The 21803-nt window shown below is 35.9% G+C and overlaps 1 protein-coding gene across 6 annotated transcripts in view; it reads left to right on the forward strand.

Moving 5' to 3' along the window:
* Positions 1 to 21803, forward strand: part of ADAM18 (ADAM metallopeptidase domain 18) — a 191827-nt gene that overhangs the window by 103862 nt on the left and 66162 nt on the right. For all 6 annotated transcript variants that reach the window (XR_003520893.2, XM_027599516.1, XM_027599514.2 and 3 more), the window contains one exon: positions 12300 to 12489. Coding sequence is in view for 5 of the 6 variants with exons in the window: in XM_027599516.1 (XP_027455317.1) it covers positions 12300 to 12489 (190 nt within the window). In the remaining variant the exon portion in view is untranslated. The remainder of the gene's footprint in view (positions 1 to 12299; positions 12490 to 21803) is intronic.

Here is a 21803-nt window from a genome sequence, read left to right on the forward strand (position 1 = left end):
GCATCAAAATCCAGGAGACACAGAGAACCCCTCTCAAAATCAATAAAAATAGGTCAACACCTTGACATCTAATAGTAAAACTTATGAGTCTCAGAGACAAAGAAAATCCTGAAAGCAGCTCGGGAGAAGAGAACTGTAACCTACGATAGTAGAAACATTACATTGGCAACAGACATCCACAGAGACCTGGCAGGAGAGAAAGGCCTGGCATGATATATTCAGAGCACTAAATGAGAAAAATATGCAGCCAAGAATACTCTATCCAGCTAGGCTGTCATTGAAAATAGAAGGAGAGATGAAAATCTTACGGGAAAAACAAAAACTAAAGGAATTTGTGAATGCGAAACCAACCCTACAAGAAATATTGAAAGGGATCCTCTAAGCAAAGAGAGAGCCTAAAAGCAACATAGACCAGAGGAACAAGACAATATACAGTAACAATCGCTTTACAGGCAATACAATGGCACTAATTTCATATCATTTAATAGTTACCCTGAATGTAAATGGGCTAAATGCCCCAATCAAAACACACAGGGAATCAGATTGGATAAAAAAAAACAAGACCCATCAAGATGCTATCTGCAAGAGACTCATTTTAGACCCAAAGACAACCCCAGATTGAAAGTGAGGGGGTGGAAAACCATTTACCATGCTAATGGACACCAAAAGAAAGCTGGGGTGGCAATCCTTATATCAGACAAATTAGATTTTAAACCAAAGACTATAATAAGAGATGAGGAAGGACACTATATGATACTTAAGGGGTCTATCCAACAAGAAGATCTAACAATTGTAAATATCTATGCCCCTAACATGGGAGCAGCCACTTATATGAGACAATTAATAACAAAAGCAAAGAAACACATTGACAACAATACAATACTATTGGGGGAGTTTAACACCCACCTCACTGAAATGGACAGATCATCTAAGCAAAAGATCAACAAGGAAATAAAGACTTTAAATGACACACTGGACCAAATGAACTTCACAGACATATTCAGAACCTTCCATCCCAAAGCAACGGAATACACATTCTTCTTGAATGCCCATGAAACACTCTCCAGAATAGATCACATCCTAGGTCACAAATCAGGTTTCAACCGGTACCAAAAGATTGGGATCATTCCCTGCATATTTTCAGACCATAATGTTTTGAAACTAGAACTCAATCACAAAAGGAAAGTCGGAAAGAACTCAAATACATGGAGGCTAAAGAGCATCCTACTAAAGAATGAATGGGTCAACCAGGAAATTAAAGAAGAATTAAAAAAATTCATGGAAACCAATGAAAATGAAAACACAACTGTTCCAAATCTTTGGGATACAGCAAAGGCAGTCCTAAGAGGAAAGTATATAGCAATACAAGCCTGTCTCAAGAAACAAGAAAGGTCTCAAATACACAACCTAACCCTACACCTAAAGGAGTTGGAGAAAGACCAGCAAATAAAGTCTAAACCCAGCAGAAGAAGAGAAATAATAAAGATCAAAGCAGAAATCAATGAAATAGAAACCAAAAGAACAGTAGAACAGATCAACGAAACTGGAGCTTGTTCTTTGAAAGAATTAACAAGATTGATAAACCCCTGGCCAGACTTATCAAAAAGAAAAGAGAAAGGACCCAAATCAACAAAATCATGAATGAAAGAGGAGAGATCAAAACCAACACCAAAGAAATAAAAACAATTATAAGAACATACTATGAGCAACTATATGCCAGCAAATTAGATAATAAGGAAGAAATGGATGCATTCCTAGAGATGTATCAACCATCAAAACTGTACCAGGAAGAAATAGAAAACTGAACAGACCTATAACCACTAAGGCAATTGAAGCAGTCATCAAAAATCTCCCAAAAAACAAAAGCCCAGGGCCAGATGGCTTCCCAGAGGAATTCTACCAAACACTTAAAGAAAAACTACCTATTCCTCTGAAACTGTTCCAAAAAATAGAAATAGAAGGAAAACTTCCAAACTCGTTTTATGAGGCCACCATTAGCTTGATCCCCAAACCAGACAAAGACGCCATCAAAGGAAGAATTACAGACCAATATCCTTGATGAACAGGGATGCAAAAATTCTCACCAAAATACTAGCCAATAGGATCCAACAGTACATTAAAAAGATTATTCAGAATGACCAAATGGGGTTTATCCCTGGGCTGCAAGTTTGGTTCAACATCTGCAAATCAATCAATGTGACACATGAATAAAAGAAAGAATAAGAAACATATGATCCTCTCAATAGATGCAGAAAAAGCATTTGACAAAGTACAGCATCCTTTCTTGATCAGAACTCTTCAGAGTATAGGCATAGAGGGTCCATACCTCAATATCATAAAATCCATCTATGAAAAACCCACAGTGAATATCATTCTCAATGGGAAAAAACTGAGAGCTTTCCCCTTAAGGTCAGGAACATGGTAGGGAGGTCCACTATCACCACTGCTATTCAACATAGTATTAGAAGTCCTAGCCACAGCAATCAGACAACAAAAAGAAATAAAATGCATCCACATTGGCAAAGAAGAAGTCAAACTCTCACTCTTTCCAGATGATATGATACTTCATGTGGAAAACCCAAAAGACTCTACCCCAATACTGCTAGAACTCACACAGGAATTCAGTAAATTGGCAGGATAGAAAATCAATATACAGAAATCAGTGGCATTCCTATACACCAACAACAAGACAGAAGAAAGAGAAATTAAGGAGTCGATCTCATTTACAATTGCACCAAAACCATAAGATACCTAAGAATACATCTCACCAAAGAGGCAAAGAATCTGTACTCAGAAAACTATAAAATACTCATGAAAGAAATGAAGAAGACACAAAGAAATGGAAAAACGTTCCATGCTCATGGATTGGAAGAGCAAATATTGTTAAGGATGTCAATGCTACCTAGAGCAATCTACACATTCAATGCAATCCCCATCAAAATATCATCCACTTTTTTCAAAGAAATGGAAGAAATAATCCTAAAATTTGTATGGAACCAGAAAAGACCCCAAATAGTCAGGGGAATGTTGAAAAAGCAAAGCAAAGCTTGTGGCATCGCAATTCCGGACTTTAAGTTCTATTACAAAGCTGCCATCATCAAGATAGTATGGTAACTGGCACAAAAACAGACACACAGATCAATGGAACAGAATAGAGAGACCAGAAATGAACCCTCACCTCTATGGTCAAATAATCTTCGACAAAGCAGGAAAGAATGTCCAATGGAAAAAAGACAGTCTCTTCAACAAATGGTGTTGGGAAAATTGGACAGCCACATGCAGAAGAATGAAACTGGACCATTTCCTTACACCAAACACAAAAATAGACTCAAAATCATTGAAAGACCTTGATGTGAGACAGGAGTCCATCAAAATCCTAAAGGAGAACACAGGCAGCAACCTCTCCGAACTCAGCTGCAACAACTTCTTCCTAGAAACATCGCCAAACGCAAGGGAAGCCAGGGCAAAAACGAACTATTGGGACTTCATCAAGATAAAAAGCTTTTGCATAGCAAAAGAAACAGTCCACAAAACCAAAAGACAACCAACAGAATGGGAGAAGATATTTGCAAATGACATATCAGATAAAGGGCTAGTATCCAAAATCTATAAAGAACTCATCAAACTCACCACCCAAAGAACAAATGATCCAATCAAGAAATGGGCAGAAGACATGAACAGACATTTTTCCAAAGACAACCAAATGGCCAACAGACACATGAAAAAGTGCTTAACATCGCTTGGCATCAGGGAAATCCAAATCAAAACCTCAATGAGATATCACCTCACACCAGTCAGAATGGCTAAAATTAACAAGTCAGGAAACAACAGATGTTAGCGGGGATGCGGAGAAAGGGGAACCCTCCTACACTATTGGTGGGAATGCAAGCTGGTGCAGCCACTCTGGAAAACAGTATGGATGTTCCTCAAAAAGTTGAATATAGAGCTACCATATAATCCAGCAAATGCACTACTGGGTATTTACCCCAAAGATGCAAATGTAGGGATCTGAAGGGGTATTGTGCACCCTGATGTTTATAGCAGCAATGTCCACAATAGCCAAGATGTGGAGAGCCAAGATGTCCATTGACAGATGAATAGATAAAGAAGAATCGAATAATATGCAGCCATCAAAAGGAATGAAATCTTGCCATTTGCAACAATGTGGATGGAACTGGAGGGTATTATGCTGAGCGAAATAAGTCAATCAGAGAAAGACATGTATCATATGACTTCACTGGTATGAGGAATTCTTAATCTCAGGAAACAAACTGAGATTGCTGGAGTGGTGGGGGGTGGGAGGGATGGGGTGGCTGGGTGATAAACATTGGGGAGGGCATGTGGTATGGTGAGTGCTGTGAAATGTGTACAACTGTTGAATCACAGACCTGTACCTCTGAAACAAATAATACATTATATGTTAAATAAAAAAAGGAAGATGATAGCAGGAGGGGAAGAATGAAAGGGGGGAATTGGAGGGGGCACAAACCATGAGATACTATGGACTCTGAAAAACAAACTGAGGGTTCTAAAGGGGAGGGAGATGGAAGGATGTGTTAACCTGGTGATGGGTATTAAGGAGCGCACGTTCTGCATGGAACACTGGGTGTTATAGGGTGTTATATGCAAACAATGAATCATGGAACACTACATCAAAAACTAATGATGTAATGTATGGTCATCAACATAACAAAATAATAAAAAAGTTAAAAAAGACAAAAGAATTAAAAATGACTATAACTACCATAAGTTGTTAATTATAAATGATATAAAAAATACACATTGGGAGCTCAAATATATAAATGTGCAGGAGGAGTGTAAAAATGTAGAGCTTTTGTATGTGTTTAAAGTTTTTATCAGCTAAAATTGGTTGTTATAAATATAAGCTGATTTATGTAAGCCTTATGGTAAACAGAAAGCAAAAACAAAGTAGATGCACATAAGATAAAAAAGAATTGTATGGAATCAAAGCATAAAGCTACAGAAAATCAAATCAAATCACAGAGGGAAACAGCAAGAGAGGAACAGAGGAACAAAGGAACAAAGGAATTACAAAACAACCAAAAAATAATTTACAAAATTGCAATAGTAAGTCCCTATCTATCAGAAAATATTTGAAATATAAATAGTGTATGTTCTCCAAACAAAATACATAGAATGGCTAAATGGGTAATAAAACAAGACCCAACAGGGTGCCTGGTGGCTCAGTTGGTTTAGTCAAACAGAGAAAGACAAATATCATATGGTTTCACTTATTTGTGGAACATAAGGAATAGTATGGAGAACATTAGGAGAAGGAAGGGAAAAATGAAGGGGGGCACAATCAGAGGGGGAGACAAACCATGAGAGACTATGGACTCTGGGAAACAAACTGAGGGTTTTAGAGGGGAGAAGAGCGGGGGGTTGGGTAAGCTTGGTGATGAGTATTAAGGAGGTCATGTATTGCATGGAGCACTGGGTGATATACACAAACAATGAATCATAGAACACTACATCAAAAACTAATGATGTACTGTATGGTGACTAACATAACATAATAAAAAAAATATTTAAAAAAATCTGCCTTTAGATTAGGTCATGATCCCAGGCTCCCTGCTCAGCCGGGAGTCTGCTTCTCCCACTGCCCCTCCCCCTACTTGTACTCTCTTTCTCTCTCAAATAAATAAATAAAATCTTAAAAAAAAAAAGACCCAGCAATATGCTGCCTACAACAGACTGCAGCTTTACAACACACAGAGTGAACGTGAAAATTGGAAAAAGGTAATCCATGAAAAATGCAAATAAAAACAAGACAAACAAACAAAAAACCAAGAGAAAAGGCACAGATAACTATACTTATATCACACAAAAAGACTTTAAGCCAAAGACTATAACAAGATACAAACAAGTCATTATATAATGATAAAGGGATCAATTCATCAAGGCAATGTAACAGTAAATATTTATGTACCAAACTTAGGAGCACCAAAGTATATAAAGCAAATATCAATAGATTGAAGGGAGAAACATACAACAATACAATAATGGTAAGGGACTTCAATACCCCACTTTCACCAATGGATAGATCATCCAGACAGAAAACCAGTAAGGAAACATCAACCTTAAACTACATATTGGACCTGATGGGCTGAACATACATTTATAGAACATTCCTTCCAGCAGCAGCAGAATGCTGCTTCATAAGTGCACATAGACTTTCTTCAAGAGAGCACATGTTTGACCACAAAAAAGTCAATAAATATAAGAAGATGGAAACAATATCAAACATCTATTCCAACTGCAATGGTATGAAACTAGAAATTAATTACAAGAAGAAAACTGGAAAATAGGGGCACCTGGGTGGCTCAGTCGTTAAGTGTCTGCCTTCGGCTCAGGTCATGATACCAGGGTCCTGGGATACAGCCCTGCATCGGGCTCCCTGCTTGGCGGGAAGCCTGCTTCTCCCTCTCCCACTCCCCTTTCTTGTGTTCCCTCTTTCACTCTCTCTCTCTGTCAAATAAATAATCAAAAAATTAAAAAAAAAGAAAACTGGAAAATTCCCAAATTTGTGTGGAACAAACAACATGCTACTGAACAACCAATGAGTCATTGAAGAAAGAAGTCAAAAAATACCTTGAAAAAATGAAAATGGATACACAACATACCAGAATGTTTGAGGTAGCAAAGCAGCTGTAAGAAGGAAATTTATTGTGATAAATGTCTACATTAAATAGAAGAAAGATCTGAAATAAACAACCTAAATTACACCTCAAATACTAGAAAAAGAAGAACTGATGTATAACTTGAGTAGAAGAAAGAAAATAGCATAGAATGGAAAGAAATGAGACTAAAAGTCAATAGAAAAGACCAATGATACTGACAGTTGATGTTTTGAAAAGGTAAATAAAATCGTCCAACCACTAGCTAGACCTACTAAGAAAAAAGAAATATGACTCAAATAGCTAGAATTAGAAAGGAAAGAGAAGACATTATAACTGACATCAGAGAAGCAAAAAGAATCATAAGAAATAACTATGAACAGTTTTATGCCCCCAAATTGGACAAGGTAGAAGAAATGGATAAATAACCTAGACACATATAATCTACCAACTGAATCATGAACGAATAAAAAAAATCTTAACTAACCAAAACAAATGAGATTGAAACATTAATCAAAAACCTCCCCAAAAACAAAATTCCAGACCCAGATGCTCCATTAGTGAGTTCTAACAAGCATTTAAATAATTAATAACAATCCTTGTCAAAATCTTGTAAAAATCAGAAGAGGGAAAAACCCTTCTGAAGTCATTTTACAAGGCTAGTATTACTCTAATAACAAAGCCTTATGGGCAAAGATATTATAAAAAGAGAAATAATAGACCAATACCCCTGATGAACATAGATGCAAAAATCCTCAACAAAATATTAGAAAATTAATTAAAGAGTACATTAAGAGGGGGATGCCTGGGTGGCTCAGTTGGTTGAGCACCCAACTCTTGATTTCAGCTCAGGTCATGATCTCAGGATTGTGAGATCGAATTGGGGCTCGATCAGCAGGGAGCCTTCTTAAGATTCTCTCTCTGCCCCTCCCCTCTTGTGCTCTCTCTCTCCAAAAATAAAAATACATTAAAATGATCATACATCATGATGAAGTGACATTTATTCCAGTGATGCAGGGATGGTTCACCCTCTACAAATCAATCACTATGATACACCACATTAACAAAATAAAGTACAAAAATCATGATTATCTTAATAGGTACAGAAAAATCATTTGACAAAATTCAACATCATTTTATTATAACAACATATTTGTATAGAAGGATTGTACCTCAACATTATAAAAGTAATATATGACAAGCCCACAACTAACATCATACTTAATGGTGGTAGCTCAAAATTTTTCTTCCAAGACCAAGAACAAGACAAGGATGCATTCTCTTATTACTTCTATTAAAAATAACACTGCAAGTACCAGCCAAAGCAATTAGGCAAGAAGAAAAAATAAAAGGCATCCAAATAAGAAAGAAAGAAGTAAAATTGTCTGTTGTAGATGGTACAATCTTACATGTGGGAAACACATGTGGGAAACCACAAAAATGTTAGAGCTAGTAAACAAATTCAGTAAAGTTTCAGTACACAATTTCAATATACAAAAATTAGTTGCATTTCTATACACTAATGTATAGTGTATAGAATGAACTATTGGAAAGAAAAATTAATAACCCCTTTTATAATAACATCATAAAGAATAAAATACTTAGAAATGAATTTATCCAAGGAAGTGGAAGACATATATATTGAAAACTATAAGAAATTGATAAAATAAATTGAAGAATACACAATAAATATAAAGATATTCTCTGCTGATGGATTGGAAGAATTAATATTGTTAAAATATCTGTACTACCCAAAGCTATCTACAGATTCAATGCAATCCCTATCAAAATTCCAATGTCATTTTTTACAGAAATAGAAAAAAAATTTAAATTATATGAAACCACAAAAGACCCCAAAGCGCCAGAGCAATATTGAGAACAAAAAACAAGGCATCACACTTCCTGATTTCAAAGTGTATCAAAAAACTATAGTTATAAGAAAAACTATAGTAATTAAAAGAGTATGATATTGGCATAAAGACTGACACATATTAATGGAACACGATAGACAGCCTAAAAATAAATACATGCACACACAATTGATTAATTTTCAACAAAGGGACCAAGATTATACAATGGAGAAATGATAGTCTGTTCAATAAATCATGTTAGGAAAATTAGATTGTATTTCACACCATACACAAATATCAACTAAAGTGAAAAAAAGACTTGAATTTAAGATATGAATCTGTAAAACTCCTAGAGGAAAATACCCATAATAATTTCCTTAACAGTGGTGTTGGCAATGAATTTTTACTGTCACTGAAAGCAAAGGCAGCAAAAGAAAAATTACACACGTAGGAGTACAACAAACTAAAAGCTTCAACTTAGCAAATGAAATCATCCACAAAATGAAAATGCAAACTATGGAATGGAAGAAAATCTTTGCAAACCAATCTGATAAGGAGTAATATTTAAAATATGCAAGAAATCTTCCAACTCAATAGCAAGAAAATAATTTTTTAATGGACAAAGGACTGGAACAAACATTTTTCCGAGGATATGTGAATGGCCAACAAGTACATGAGAAGGTATTCAGCGTCATTAAATCATCAAGGAAATGAATATCAAAACTACAATAAGATATCAAATCACATCTGTTAGGATGACTATCATAAAAAGACATTGGATAACACCAGCAAAGATGTGGAGAAAAGGGAACCCTCATATAGTGTTTATGGAGAATTTAAACTGGTACAGCCATTATGAAAAATAGTTTGGAGTTTCCTCAGTAAATTAAAAAATAGAACCACCTTATGATCTAGCAATCTCACTTCTAACTATATAACCAAAATAAATGAAATCAGTTATTTTGAGGAGATTTAATTACAGCATTATTCATAATAGCCAAGGTATGGAAAAAATCTACATGTCCAGCAACAGACAAATGGATCAGAAAAAAGCTATGTATACAATGAAATATTGTTCAGCTTTAAAAAGAAGGAAATCTTGTCATTTTTGACAACATGGTTGAACCTGGACATCTGTACGCTAAGTGAAAGGAGCTAAAGACAAACACTAAGTAGTATCACCTATATGTGTAATAAAAAATGTTAAACTCATATTAACAGAGAGTAGAAAAATAGTTGCCAGTGAGAAATAGAGATAAGTTAGTAAAAGGATACCAGTTTTCAGTTTTAAGATGAATAAAGTCCAAGGATCTGATGTATAATATGGTGACTATAATTGATAACATTGTATTATATAATTGAAATTTGGTAAGAGAGTAGAACTTAAATGTTCTCACACACAAAAAAGATAAATAAATGAAGTGATAAATGTGTTAATTAAGTTAATGGGGAGAATCCTTTCACAATATATACATATATGAAATCATCACTTTGTACACTTTAAATGTCTTACAAGTTTGTCAATTTTAGCCCAATAAAGTTAGAAAAGTATAGTAACAAATACATTCTGGTGATCTACTACACAACATAGTTACTACAATTAAAAATACGGTATTGAATACTTAAAATTTGCTAAGTGGTAGTAGTTATATTAAGTGTTCTTGCCAGAAAATATTTTAAAATAATATAATAATAAATAAAATTATTATTATTGTTGTTGTTATTCAAAGGCAGGAGGAAACTTTGAGAAGTGGTGGATATGTTTATGTCCTTGATGATGAGTGTGTGTTTATCCCCAAATTCATCACATTGTTTACATTAAATATGTATAGCTTTGTAGATGTTAAATATAAACTTAAAGTGGCTTAAAAAGTAGTTATAGATCCAAATTCAAGAACTAAGGGAATGGGGAGAGAATATAAAAACATTCAGGGTCAAGTGATCCAGGGAGAAGCAGGATTTTCCTTAACCCTCAAAGACATGGTAAGGAAAAATTGCAAAATTCTTTGGTAAGCACTACACTCAGCATGCTTATATAAAAAAAAAAATCCTTGGTTCATTTATGAAGATTATAAATAGCTGAAGAAACTATCTAGTTGGGTGGGACTAAGATAATATCCACCACTTTGCATCCAAATGAGTTTACTATAAATTAAGTATGACATGTAGAGGATGCAGAATTTCCCACATGCCCCAGTGCAAGACTAACAGATTGAAAGAGAATGTCTGAAATCACAAAATAGTGATGAGGGGAGATCTGATAAGAAGACCCATATAAACTCCAAAAGACAAGATTTAATCAGTCACACCTTGTTAGATACAAAGAACCAGTGATCAGGAAGACTGAGTTACATCACGGTGGATACCAACAGAAATAAGAGGTAGTGATAAACCAGCCATGCTTAATCTCTCTCCCCGATGAACAGAAGGCATGTCAACTAGCCTTGGTCTAAGATTATTTGTGAAAGTATGGACAGAAAAGATAGGAGAAACTCTAGCAAGCACGATTTCATCTGAGATTTCATGGTGCATCTCCAGATTTCATCTGAGATAATCATGGTGCATATATTTTCCTAAAATAAAATCTCTAACACAGTTCATCTGCTTAAGCAGACTGATTCCTTTCCAGAAAAGAAAAGCCTGTTAGTTCCAAGAATTCAACCATAAATACAAATTCCAAGAGAAAGGACTTTGGAGGAAGTGTTTGTAATCAATAGCCAGACTAGAAAGAGACCTACTATGCAAAGCTGGTTTAAGATATATGCCATGGAAAGAGAGTGGAGCCACAACCAAAAGAAGTATCTAGATCTAAGATAGACAACTTATGCTGGGTAGGAGAAAGCTTGAAAATAGATTTAGATTTTGGCTCCCAATTTCACTTGAATCTTTCCTCATTGTACCATTAACCTAATCTCTGTGATGTTAAAAGAACCCAAAATGGTCTTTTAGGACAAATGGATAAAATTTTCTAAGAGAAGACTTTTGAAGAAATAATGACATACTTGACAAGCACATATCAATAGTTAAGAATCGTTGTTTCCATTGAAAATGAGAATTGATAGATTTGAGTAACTCCAAGAGCAAGAAATGACATAGATTACTTTCCAGGGTATAGTCTAGGAATATTGTAAGCCTTAGAGAAGCCAATATTCTATCCAATGATAGATTATGAATGGCTAAATAAACTGTTTGGGGATAATGTTTTGTATGCTTGTGGCATAAAGGAGATCTCAAAGTTCCTTAATTCTCAAGAGAGAAGTGCAAAACTATTGGAAGTACCAGCATGTTGGAAAAATCTTGGGATCAAAATGAAGAGTCTGTATACTACAGAGATGTACTGATTAAAGTTCATGGTAAGGACAATGGATGTTAACAGAAGGGGCTCAAATGATACATTGAGTTAATAAATGCAACTAGCTACTCTCAAGAAATGTTGGGTAACAAATGACCAGACTGGCCAAGCTATATCAAAGTGGAGGCAGGTGATGAATTTTCCCAGAGAATGTGGTAAACTATGATGAATGCTCTAGGTCAACTGGAGGCTAGACAAAAAGTTAAGTTCTGAAATAGGAAATGAAGTTATGACTGCAAATTTGAGTTTAGTGTACAGTATTCAATTCAGTTACAGTGCTAATCAATTGGATTATATCCAGTTGTTTTGCACCATAGGATAATGTTATCTTGGCATTTTTTTCTGCCAAAAGTTTTATACCATCTATTAAAATGTAAGTATTATAAGTAATATGATACTTATTTGGAAGTTGGTAACATTAAAAGACAAAATGATAAGGAATTTTGTTTTTCATTTCAGGGATGTTCTCTGTGGAAAATTAGCTTGTGTTTGGCCACAGAAGAATACTTATAAAAGTGATATTCAATCTGCAGTTTACTCATATATTCAAGGGCATGTATGCATATCTATAACTACTGGGTCATCAGTGAGATCAGATGGAAGAGATTATGCCTATGTGGCTGATGGCACTGTTTGTGGTACACAAATGGTAACAAAACATGTTCATTTATATTTAGCTGTGCTAAATTATGTAATTATCAAATACTATATTCCATGATGACTATCACAGTTATACTGAATGGATTTGAACCTGGTGCTGCCAATTATTTCCCATACAATATTGAAAAGATAATTAAACTAGGCCTCAGTTATTCAATAACTTTGCTTTTTGGATGTTATAACCAGTCATCAATCCTCATATGAGAAGATATGTATGTCTTTTAAGCACAACATTCCACTAAAATGAGAGGTGATTTTTTTATTAGATCTTTGAATTCTAACAAATTTTAATCATAGAATTCTGAGCTTTTCAGGTTTTTCCTGCTTCACAAAGAAACATAACTCAGCTTTTATATTTCTTAAACCATCAGTTTACATTTATAATCAAAGTATAATTGTGAGAGGTTTAGAAGAACCAAACAAGAAGTCTATACCAGGAAAGCATGGTTACAGTGATACAAAAGCTTATGTCCATATGCATATATACATACATATGAGCATTTGCACTTATATGGTCATAAAATAAAGGGAGAACAAAGATGGCTGTTAGTCAGTTTGGAAGTACAAGTGCACACATTCCAGAAACTATAAGGCATCTGAAATTTAAAGTAGCAATTGTAAATCAGTGTGCTACATATAAACGACATTCAAACTTACTTGTTGAATTAAAAATAAAACAAAACCTTGAAATGGTGAATCAATTAGCCAATTTTTAAATTTTATACTGTATATTCATTTATTTTTATTGAGGTATATTTGACATAAATATTAGTTTCAGATGTACAACATAATAATTTGATGTACACATTGTGAGACGATCACCACAATAAGTCTACAGTCCATCACCTACAATATATTATTGACTATATTCCTCATGCTGTGCATTATATCCTCATGACTTATTTTACACCTCTATGCTTGTACTTTTTAATCTCCTTCATCTCTGTTGCCCTACCCAAACCCTTCCCCTCTGACAACCACCAATCTGTTCCCTGTGACTGTAAGTCTGTGTTTTATTTTGATTGTTTTGATTTTTAGATTCCACATATAGGTGAAATCATATGATATTCGTTTTTCTCTCTCTGATTTATTTCACTTGCATAATACCCTTAAGTTTCATCCACATTTTCACAAATATCAAGATTTCATTATATTTGTGGTTAAGTAGTAATGTATTGTATATATATACCACATCTTCTTTATCCATTCACTTATGGGTGAACATTGGGTTGTTTCCAAATCTTGGCTAATGCTGCAATCAACAGAGGGGTACACGTACCTTTTTGAATTAGTATTTTTATTTTCTTCAGATAGATATCCAGTAGTGGAATTACTAGATCATATGGTAGGTAGCTCTATCTTTAATATTTTGAGGAAACTCCATACTATTTTTCATAGGGGTTGCACCAATTTACATTCCTGCCAATAGTGCACAAGATGTTCCTTTTCTCCATATCCTCACCAACACTTGTTATTTCTTGTCTTTTTGATTCTAGCCATTCTGATATATGTAAGGTGATACCTCATTGTAGTCTTGATTAGTATTACCCTGATGAGTAATGATGTTGAGCATCTTTTCATGTGCCTGTTGGCCATCTCTATACATTTTTTGGAAAAATGTATTCAGATCTGTTTTCTATTTTTTAATCAGGATTTTTTTCTGTTATTGAGTTATATGAATTCTTTATATATTTTGGATCTGAGCCCCTTAATGAACATATGATTTGGAAATATCTTTTTTCAGTAGGTTGCCTTTTTATTTTGCAGATGGTTTCCTTCACTGTGCAAAAGCTTTTTAGTTTGATGTAGTCCCATTTGTTTATTTTTGCTTTTATTTCTCTTGCCTTTGATGTCAGATTCAAAGAAAAAATCTTTAAGACTGTGTCAAGGAGCTTATCACCTATGTTTCCTTCTAGGAATTTTATGGTTTCAGATATTACATTCAAGTCTTTAATATATTTTGAGTTAAACTTTGTACATTTTAAGATGGTGGTCCAGTTTTATTCTTTTAAATGTAGCTGTTAGTTTTCCCAACACCATATTTTGAAGACATTGTACTTTCCTAATGTATATTTTTGTCTCCTTCATTGTAAATTAATTGACCATATATGCATAGGGTCCCGATTCTGTTCCATTGCTTATATGCCTATTTTGATTTCTGTAACACAATGTTTTATTTCCTATAGCTCTGTAGTCTAGTTTGAACATAGAAAATATGGTATCTCCAGCCTTGTTATTCTTTTTGAGGATTGTTTTGGCAGTTCTCTGTCTTCTGTGATTCCATACAGATTTTAAAATTATTTTTGTTTTCATTTTGGTGATGAATGCCTTTGGAGATTTGATAGGGATTTCATTTAATCTGCAGGTTGCTTTGTGTAGTATTGATATTTTGACAATATTTATTCTTCCACTGCATGAGCACAGAATATCTTTCCATTTATTTGTGTCTTCTTCAATTACATTCATCAATGTTCTATAGTTTTTTTTATTATGTTATGTTAATCACCATACATTACATCATTATATTTGATGTAGTGTTCCATGATTCATTGTTTGCGTATAACACCCAGTGCTCCATGCAGTATGTGCCCTCTTTAATACCCATCACCAGGCTAACCCATCCCCCCACCCCCCTCCCCTCTAGAACCCTCAGTTTGTTGCTCAGAGTCCATAGTCTCTTATGGTTCGTCTCCCCCTCCAATTCCTCCCCCCTTCATTTTACCCTTACTATTATCTTCTGTTTTTTTTTTTTAACATATAATGTCTTAATTGTTTCAGAGGTACAGGTCGGTGATTCAACAGTCTTACACAATTCACAGCGCTCATCATAGCACATGCCCTCCCCAATGTCTATCACCCAGCCACCCCATCCCTCCCACCCTCCACCACTCCAGCAACCCTCAGTTTGTTTCCTGAGATTAAGAATTCCTCATATCAGTGAGGTCATATGATACATGTCTTTCTCTGATTGACTTATTTATAAGCATAATACCCTCCGGTTCCATCCACTTTGTTGCAAATGGCAAGATTTCATTCCTTTTGATGGCTGCATAACATTCCATTGTATATATATATCACCTCTTCTTTATCCATTCATCCGTCAACGGACATCTTGGCTCTCCACAGCTTGGCTATTGTGGATAATGCTGCTACAAATATAGGAGTGCACGTACCCCTTCAGATCCCTACATTTGTATCTTTGGGGTAAATACCCAGTAGTGCAATTGCTGGATCATATGGTAGCTCTATTTCCAACTTTTTGAGGAACATCCATACTGTTTTCCAGAGTGGCTCCACCAGCTTGCATTCCCACCAACAGTGTAGGAGGGTTCCCCTTTCTCCGCATCCCCGCCAACATCTGTCGTTTCCTGACTTGTTAATTTTAGCCATTCTGACTGGTGTGAGGTGATATCTCATTGAGGTTTTGATTTGGATTTCCCTGATGCCGAGTGATGTTGAGCACCTTTTCATGTGTCTGTTGGCCATTTGGACATCTTCTTTTAAAAATTTCTGTTCATGACTTCTGCCCATTTCTTGATTGGATCATTTGTTCTTTTGGTGTTGAGTTTAAGAAATTCTTTATAGATTTTGGATGCTAGCCCTCTATCTGATATGTCATTTGCAAATATCTTCTCCCATTCTGTTGATTGTCTTTTGGTTTTGTGGACTGTTTCTTTTGCTATGCAAAAGGTTTTTATCTTGATGAAGTCCCAATAGTTCATTTTTGCCCTTGCTTCCCTTGCGTTTGGTGATGTTTCTAGGAAGAAGTTGTTGCAGCTGAGTTCGGAGAGGTTGCTGCCTGTGTTCTCCTTTAGGATTTTGATGGACTCCTGTCTCATATTGAGGTCTTGCAACGATTTTGAGTCTATTTTTGTGTTTGGTGTAAGGAAATGGTCCAGTTTCATTCTTTTGCATGTGGCTGTCCAATTTTCCCAACACCATTTGTTGAAGAGACTGTCTTTTTTCCATTGGACATTCTTTCCTGCTTTGTCGAAGATTAGTTGACCATAGAGTTGAGGGTCCATGTCTGGTCTCTCTATTCTGTTCCATTGATCTATATGTTTGTTTTTGTGCCAATACCGTACTGTCTTGATGGTGACAGCTTTGTAATAGAGCTTGAAGTCCAGAATTGTGAATCCACAAGCTTTGCTTTGCTTTTTCAACATTCCTCTGACTATTCGGGGTCTTTTCTTGTTCCATACAAATTTTAGGATTATTTCTTCCCTTTCTTTGAAAAAAGTGAATGATATTTTGATGGAGATTGCATTGAATGTGTAGATTGCTCTAGGTAGCATTGACATCCTCACAATATTTGTTCTTCCAATCCATGAGCATGGAACATTTTTCCATTTCTTTGTGTCTTCTTCATTTCTTTCATGAGTATTTTATAGTTTTCTGAGTACAGATTCTTTGCCTCTTTGGTGAGATGTATTCCTAGGTATCTTATGGTTTTGGTGCAATTGTAAATGAGATCGACTCCTTAATTTCTCTTTCTTCTGTCTTGTTGTTGGTGTATAGGAATGCCACTGATTTCTGTATATTGATTTTCTATCCTGCCAATTTACTGAATTCCTGTGTGAGTTCTAGCAGTATTGGGGTAGAGTCTTTTGGGTTTTCCACATGAAGTATCATATCATCTGCAAAGAGTGAGAGTTTGACTTCTTCTTTGCCAATCTGGATGCATTTTATTTCTTTTTGTTGTCTGATTGTTGTGGCTAGGACTTCTAATACTATGTTGAATAGCAGTGGTGATAGTGGCCATCCCTGCCCTTTTCCTGACCTTAAGGGGAAAGCTCTCAGTTTTTTCCCATTGAGAATGATATTCACTGTGGGTTTTTCATAGATGGATTTTATGATATTGAGGTATGGACCCTCTATGCCTATACTCTGAAGAGTTCTGATCAAGAAAGGATGCTGTACTTTGTCAAATGCTTTTTCTGCTTCTATTGAGAAGACCATATGGTTCTTGTTCTTTCTTTTGTTCATGTATTGTATCACATTGATTGATTCCCGATGTTGAACTAACCTTGCAGCCCAAGGATAAATCCCATTTGGTCATTCTGAATAATCCTTTTACTGTACAGTTGGATCCTATTGGCTAGTATTTTGGTGAGAATTTTTGCATCCATGTTCATCAAGGATATTGGCCGGTAATTCTCCTTTTTGATGGGGTTTTTGTCTGGTTTGGGGATCAAGGTAATGGGGCTCATAAAACGAGTTTGGAAGTTTTCCTTCCATTTCGATTTTTTGGAACAGTTTCAGAAAAATAGGTATTAATTCTTCTTTAAATGTTTGGAAGAATTCTCCTGGGAAGCCATCTGGCCCTGAGCTCTTGTTTTTTGGGAGATTTTTGATTATTGCATCAATTTCCTTAGCAGTTATAGGTCTGTTCAGGTTTTCAATTTCTTCCTGGTTCAGTTTTGGTAGTTAATACATCTCTGGGAATGCATCCATTTCTTCTTGATTATCTAGTTTACTGGCATATAGTTGCTCATAGTATGTTCTTATAATTGTGTTTCTTTGGTATTGGTTGTGATCTCTCCTCTTTCTTTCATGATTTTGTTGATTTGGGTGCTTTCTCTTTTCTTTTGATAAGTCTGGCAAGGGTTTATCAATCTTATTAATTCTTTTGAAGAACCAGCTCCTAGTTTCATTGGTCTGTTCTACTGCTCTTTTGATTTCTCTTTCATTGATTTCTGCTCTGATCTTATTATTTCTCTTCTCTTGCTGGGTTTAGGCTTTATTTGCTGTTCTTTCTCCAGCTCCCCTAGGTGTAGGGTTAGGTTGTGTATTTGAGACCTTTCTTGTTTCTTGAGAAAGGCTTGTATTGCTATATACTTTCCTCTTAGGACTCACTTTGCTGCATCCCAAAGATTTTGAACAGTTGTGTTTTCATTTTCATTGGTTTCCATGAACTTTTTAAATTCTTCTTTAATTTCCTGGTTGACCCATTCGTTCTTTAGTAGGATGCTCTTTAGCCTCCATGTATTTGAGTTCTTTCCTACTTTCCTCTTGTGATTGAGTTCTAGTTTCAAAGCATTGTGGTCTGAAAATATGCAGGGAATGATTCCAATCTTTTGGTACCAGTTGAGACCTGATTTGTGACCTAGGATGTGATCTATTCTGGAGAATGTTCCATGGGCACTAGAGAAGAATGTGTATTCTTTTGCTTTGGGATGAAATGTTCTGAATATATCAGTGAAGTCCATTTGGTCCAGTGTGTCATTTAAAGTCTTTATTTCTTTTTTGATCTTTTGCTTAGATGATCTCCATTTCAGTGAGGGGGGGTGTAAAGTCCCCCACTATTATTGTATTGTTGTGGATGTGTTTCTTTGCGTTTCTTATTAATTGGCTTATATAAGTAGCTGCTCTCATGTTAAGGGCATAGATATTTACAATTGTTAGATCTTCTTGTTGGATAGACCCTTTAAGTAGGATATAGTGTCCTTCCTCACCTCTTATATTAGTCTTTAGTTTAAATTTTAATTTGTCTGATATAAGGATTGCCACCCCAGTTTTCTTTTGGTGTCCATTAGCATGGTAAATGGTTTCCCCCCCCCCTCACTTTCAAGCTGGGGGTGTCTTTGGGTCTAAAATGAGTCTCTTACAGACAACATCTTGATGGGTCTTGTTTTTAATCCAATCTGATAGCCTGTGTCTTTTGATTGGGACATTTAGCCCATTTACATTCAGGGTAACTATTTAAAGATATGAATTTAGTGCCATTGTATTGCCTGTAAAGTGACTGTTACTGTATATTGTCTGTGTTTCTTTCTGGTCTATGTTACCTTTAGGCTCTCTTTTTGCTTAGAGGACCCCTCTCAATATTTCTTGTAGGGCTGGTTTCATGTTTGCAAATTCCTTTAGTTTTTGTTGTGGAAGCTTTCTCTCTCTCTCTTTCTCTCTCTCCTTCTATTTTCAATGACAGCCTAGCTGGATATAGTATTCTTGGCTGCATATTTTTCTCATTTAGTGCTCTGAATATATCATGCCAGGCCTTTCTGGCCTGCCAGGTCTCTGTGGATAGGTCTGTTGCCAATCTAATGTTTCTACCATTGTAGGTTACAGATCTCTTCTCCCGAGCTGCTTTCAGCATTTTCTCTTTGTCTCTGAGCCTCATAAGTATTCGTATTGGATGTCAGGGTGTTGACATATTTTTATTGATTTTGAGGGGGATTCTTCATGCCTCCTGGATTTTGATGCCTGTTTCCTTCCCCAAATTAGGGAAGTTCTCTGCTATAATTTGCTCCAGTATACCTTCTGCCCCTCTCTCTCTTTCTTCTTCTTCTGGGATCCCAATTATTCTAATATTGTTTCATCTTATGGTATTGCTTATCTCTCGAATTCTGCCCTCATGATCCAGTAGTTGTTTATCTCTCTTTTTCTCAGCTTCTTTATTTTCCATTATTTGGTTTTCTATATCACTAATTCTCTCTTCTGCCTCATTTATCCTAGCAGTTAAAGACTCCATTTTTTATTGCACCTCATTAATAGCCTTTTTGATTTCGACTTGGTTAGATTTTAGTTCTTTAATTCTCCAGAAAGGGCTTCTCTCATATCTTCCATGCTTTTTTCAAGCCCAGCTAGTATCTTTAAAATCATCGTTCTGAACTCTAGTTCTGAAATCTTACTAATGTCTGAATTGGTTTGGTCCCTAGCAGTCAGTACAGCTTCTTGTTCTTTTTTTTTTTTTTTTTTTGAGGTGATATTTTCCAACTTGTCATTTTGTCCAGAGGAGAACAGACGAATGAGAGAACCAAATGCTAACAGGGTAACAACGACCCCAGAAAAATATACACTAAACAAATCAGAATAGACCTGAAACCAGGGGAAAAGAAAGGGAAAGAAAGAAAAAAGAAAAAATAAGAAAAATATAATTAAAAACAGAATATGATCAAATATGATCAGTCTGGTGCATAGATCAGTGCCACACACTAGATTTTGGGTGTATTTTGGTCTGTTAGAAGAAAGTGCCTCCCAAAATTTTAAAGAAAGAAAAGCTTATATATGTACAAAAATAAGGGTGAATACATTAAAGGGATGGAATATGACTGTACAGATGAAAATTACAAAAGGTTTTATAGAAGGAATTGATAAGTAAAAAGTTGGTTGAAAAAAGAAAGAAGAGGAATTAAAAAAAAAAGGAGAGAATGTGATCAGGCAGGAGACTAGAACAAAGCCATACACTAGAGATTTAGGGTATATTTTTGTGTGTTAGACAAAACTGTGCCCTAAAATTTTAAAGAAGGAACAACTTAAATATATATATATATATATATATACCAAAAATAAGGTTAACTACTATGAAGGCATAGAATATAACTCTAAAAATGAAAAATAAAAAAGATTTTTTAAAAAAGGGATTGATAAGATGTTGGTTGAAAAGGGGAAAAAGTAAAATCAAAAAGAAAAAGAAAAAGAAAAAAAGAAAATTAAAAAAATTAACTTTGAAAGACTAAAGAATCAGGGGGGAAAAAAACCATGAATTCTATGTGTTGTATTCCCCTAGTGCTGGCATTCTGCCATTCTCATTGATCTGTAAACTTGGTCTTGGCTGGCTGTTCTTGCTGATATTCTTGGGGAGGGGCCTGTTGCCGTGGTTCCCAAATGTCTTTGCCAGAGGCGGAATTGCCCCACTCTTCCGGGGCTGGGCTAAGTAATCTGCTTGGGTTTCCTCTCAGGAGCTTTTGTTCCCTGCAAACTTTCCATACAGCTTTGGAGGACGAGAGTGAAAATGGCAGCCTCCTAATCTCCACCCGGAGGAGCCGAGAACTCAGGGCCCCACTCCTCAGTGCGATCCCAGAGAAAAGCAGTCAATCACTCCCATCTCCCCAGTCTCCGGCTGCACTCCATGCTCACCCAGCCTGTGACTGAGAGTTTCTATCTCTAGCACAGGACCCCATGTGGAGTTTTCAAACCCAGCAGATCCCTGAGGTGCACTCCTGCAGTGCTCCTCCCAGGGGAGGAAGGGGAGTCTCCCTGGATCTGCCACTTGTTGGGTCCCTGCTGGGGGAGCAGTGGCCCCACTGTGCTGTGGATCATAGTTAATGGCAACCCCGAGCTTAGAGTCTACTCTTTGGCTCCGTCTTTGCAGCTGGCTTCCTTGCTCTGATACCTGGGAGCTCTGCTGCACTCAGGCACCCCCAGTCTTTCTGTGACCCCAAGGGTCCTGAGATCATACTGTCCCAGTGAGGGTTCCATCCCCACTTAGCCCTGGAGTGACGTCCCTCAGCAAAGCAGACTTCTAAAAGTTCCGATTTTGTGCTCTGAGCCTCTATCACTTGCCGGGAGCAGCTGACGGAT

This window comes from Zalophus californianus, chromosome 2 (assembly GCF_009762305.2).
Source record: "Zalophus californianus isolate mZalCal1 chromosome 2, mZalCal1.pri.v2, whole genome shotgun sequence".
Lineage (NCBI taxonomy): Eukaryota > Metazoa > Chordata > Mammalia > Carnivora > Otariidae > Zalophus > Zalophus californianus.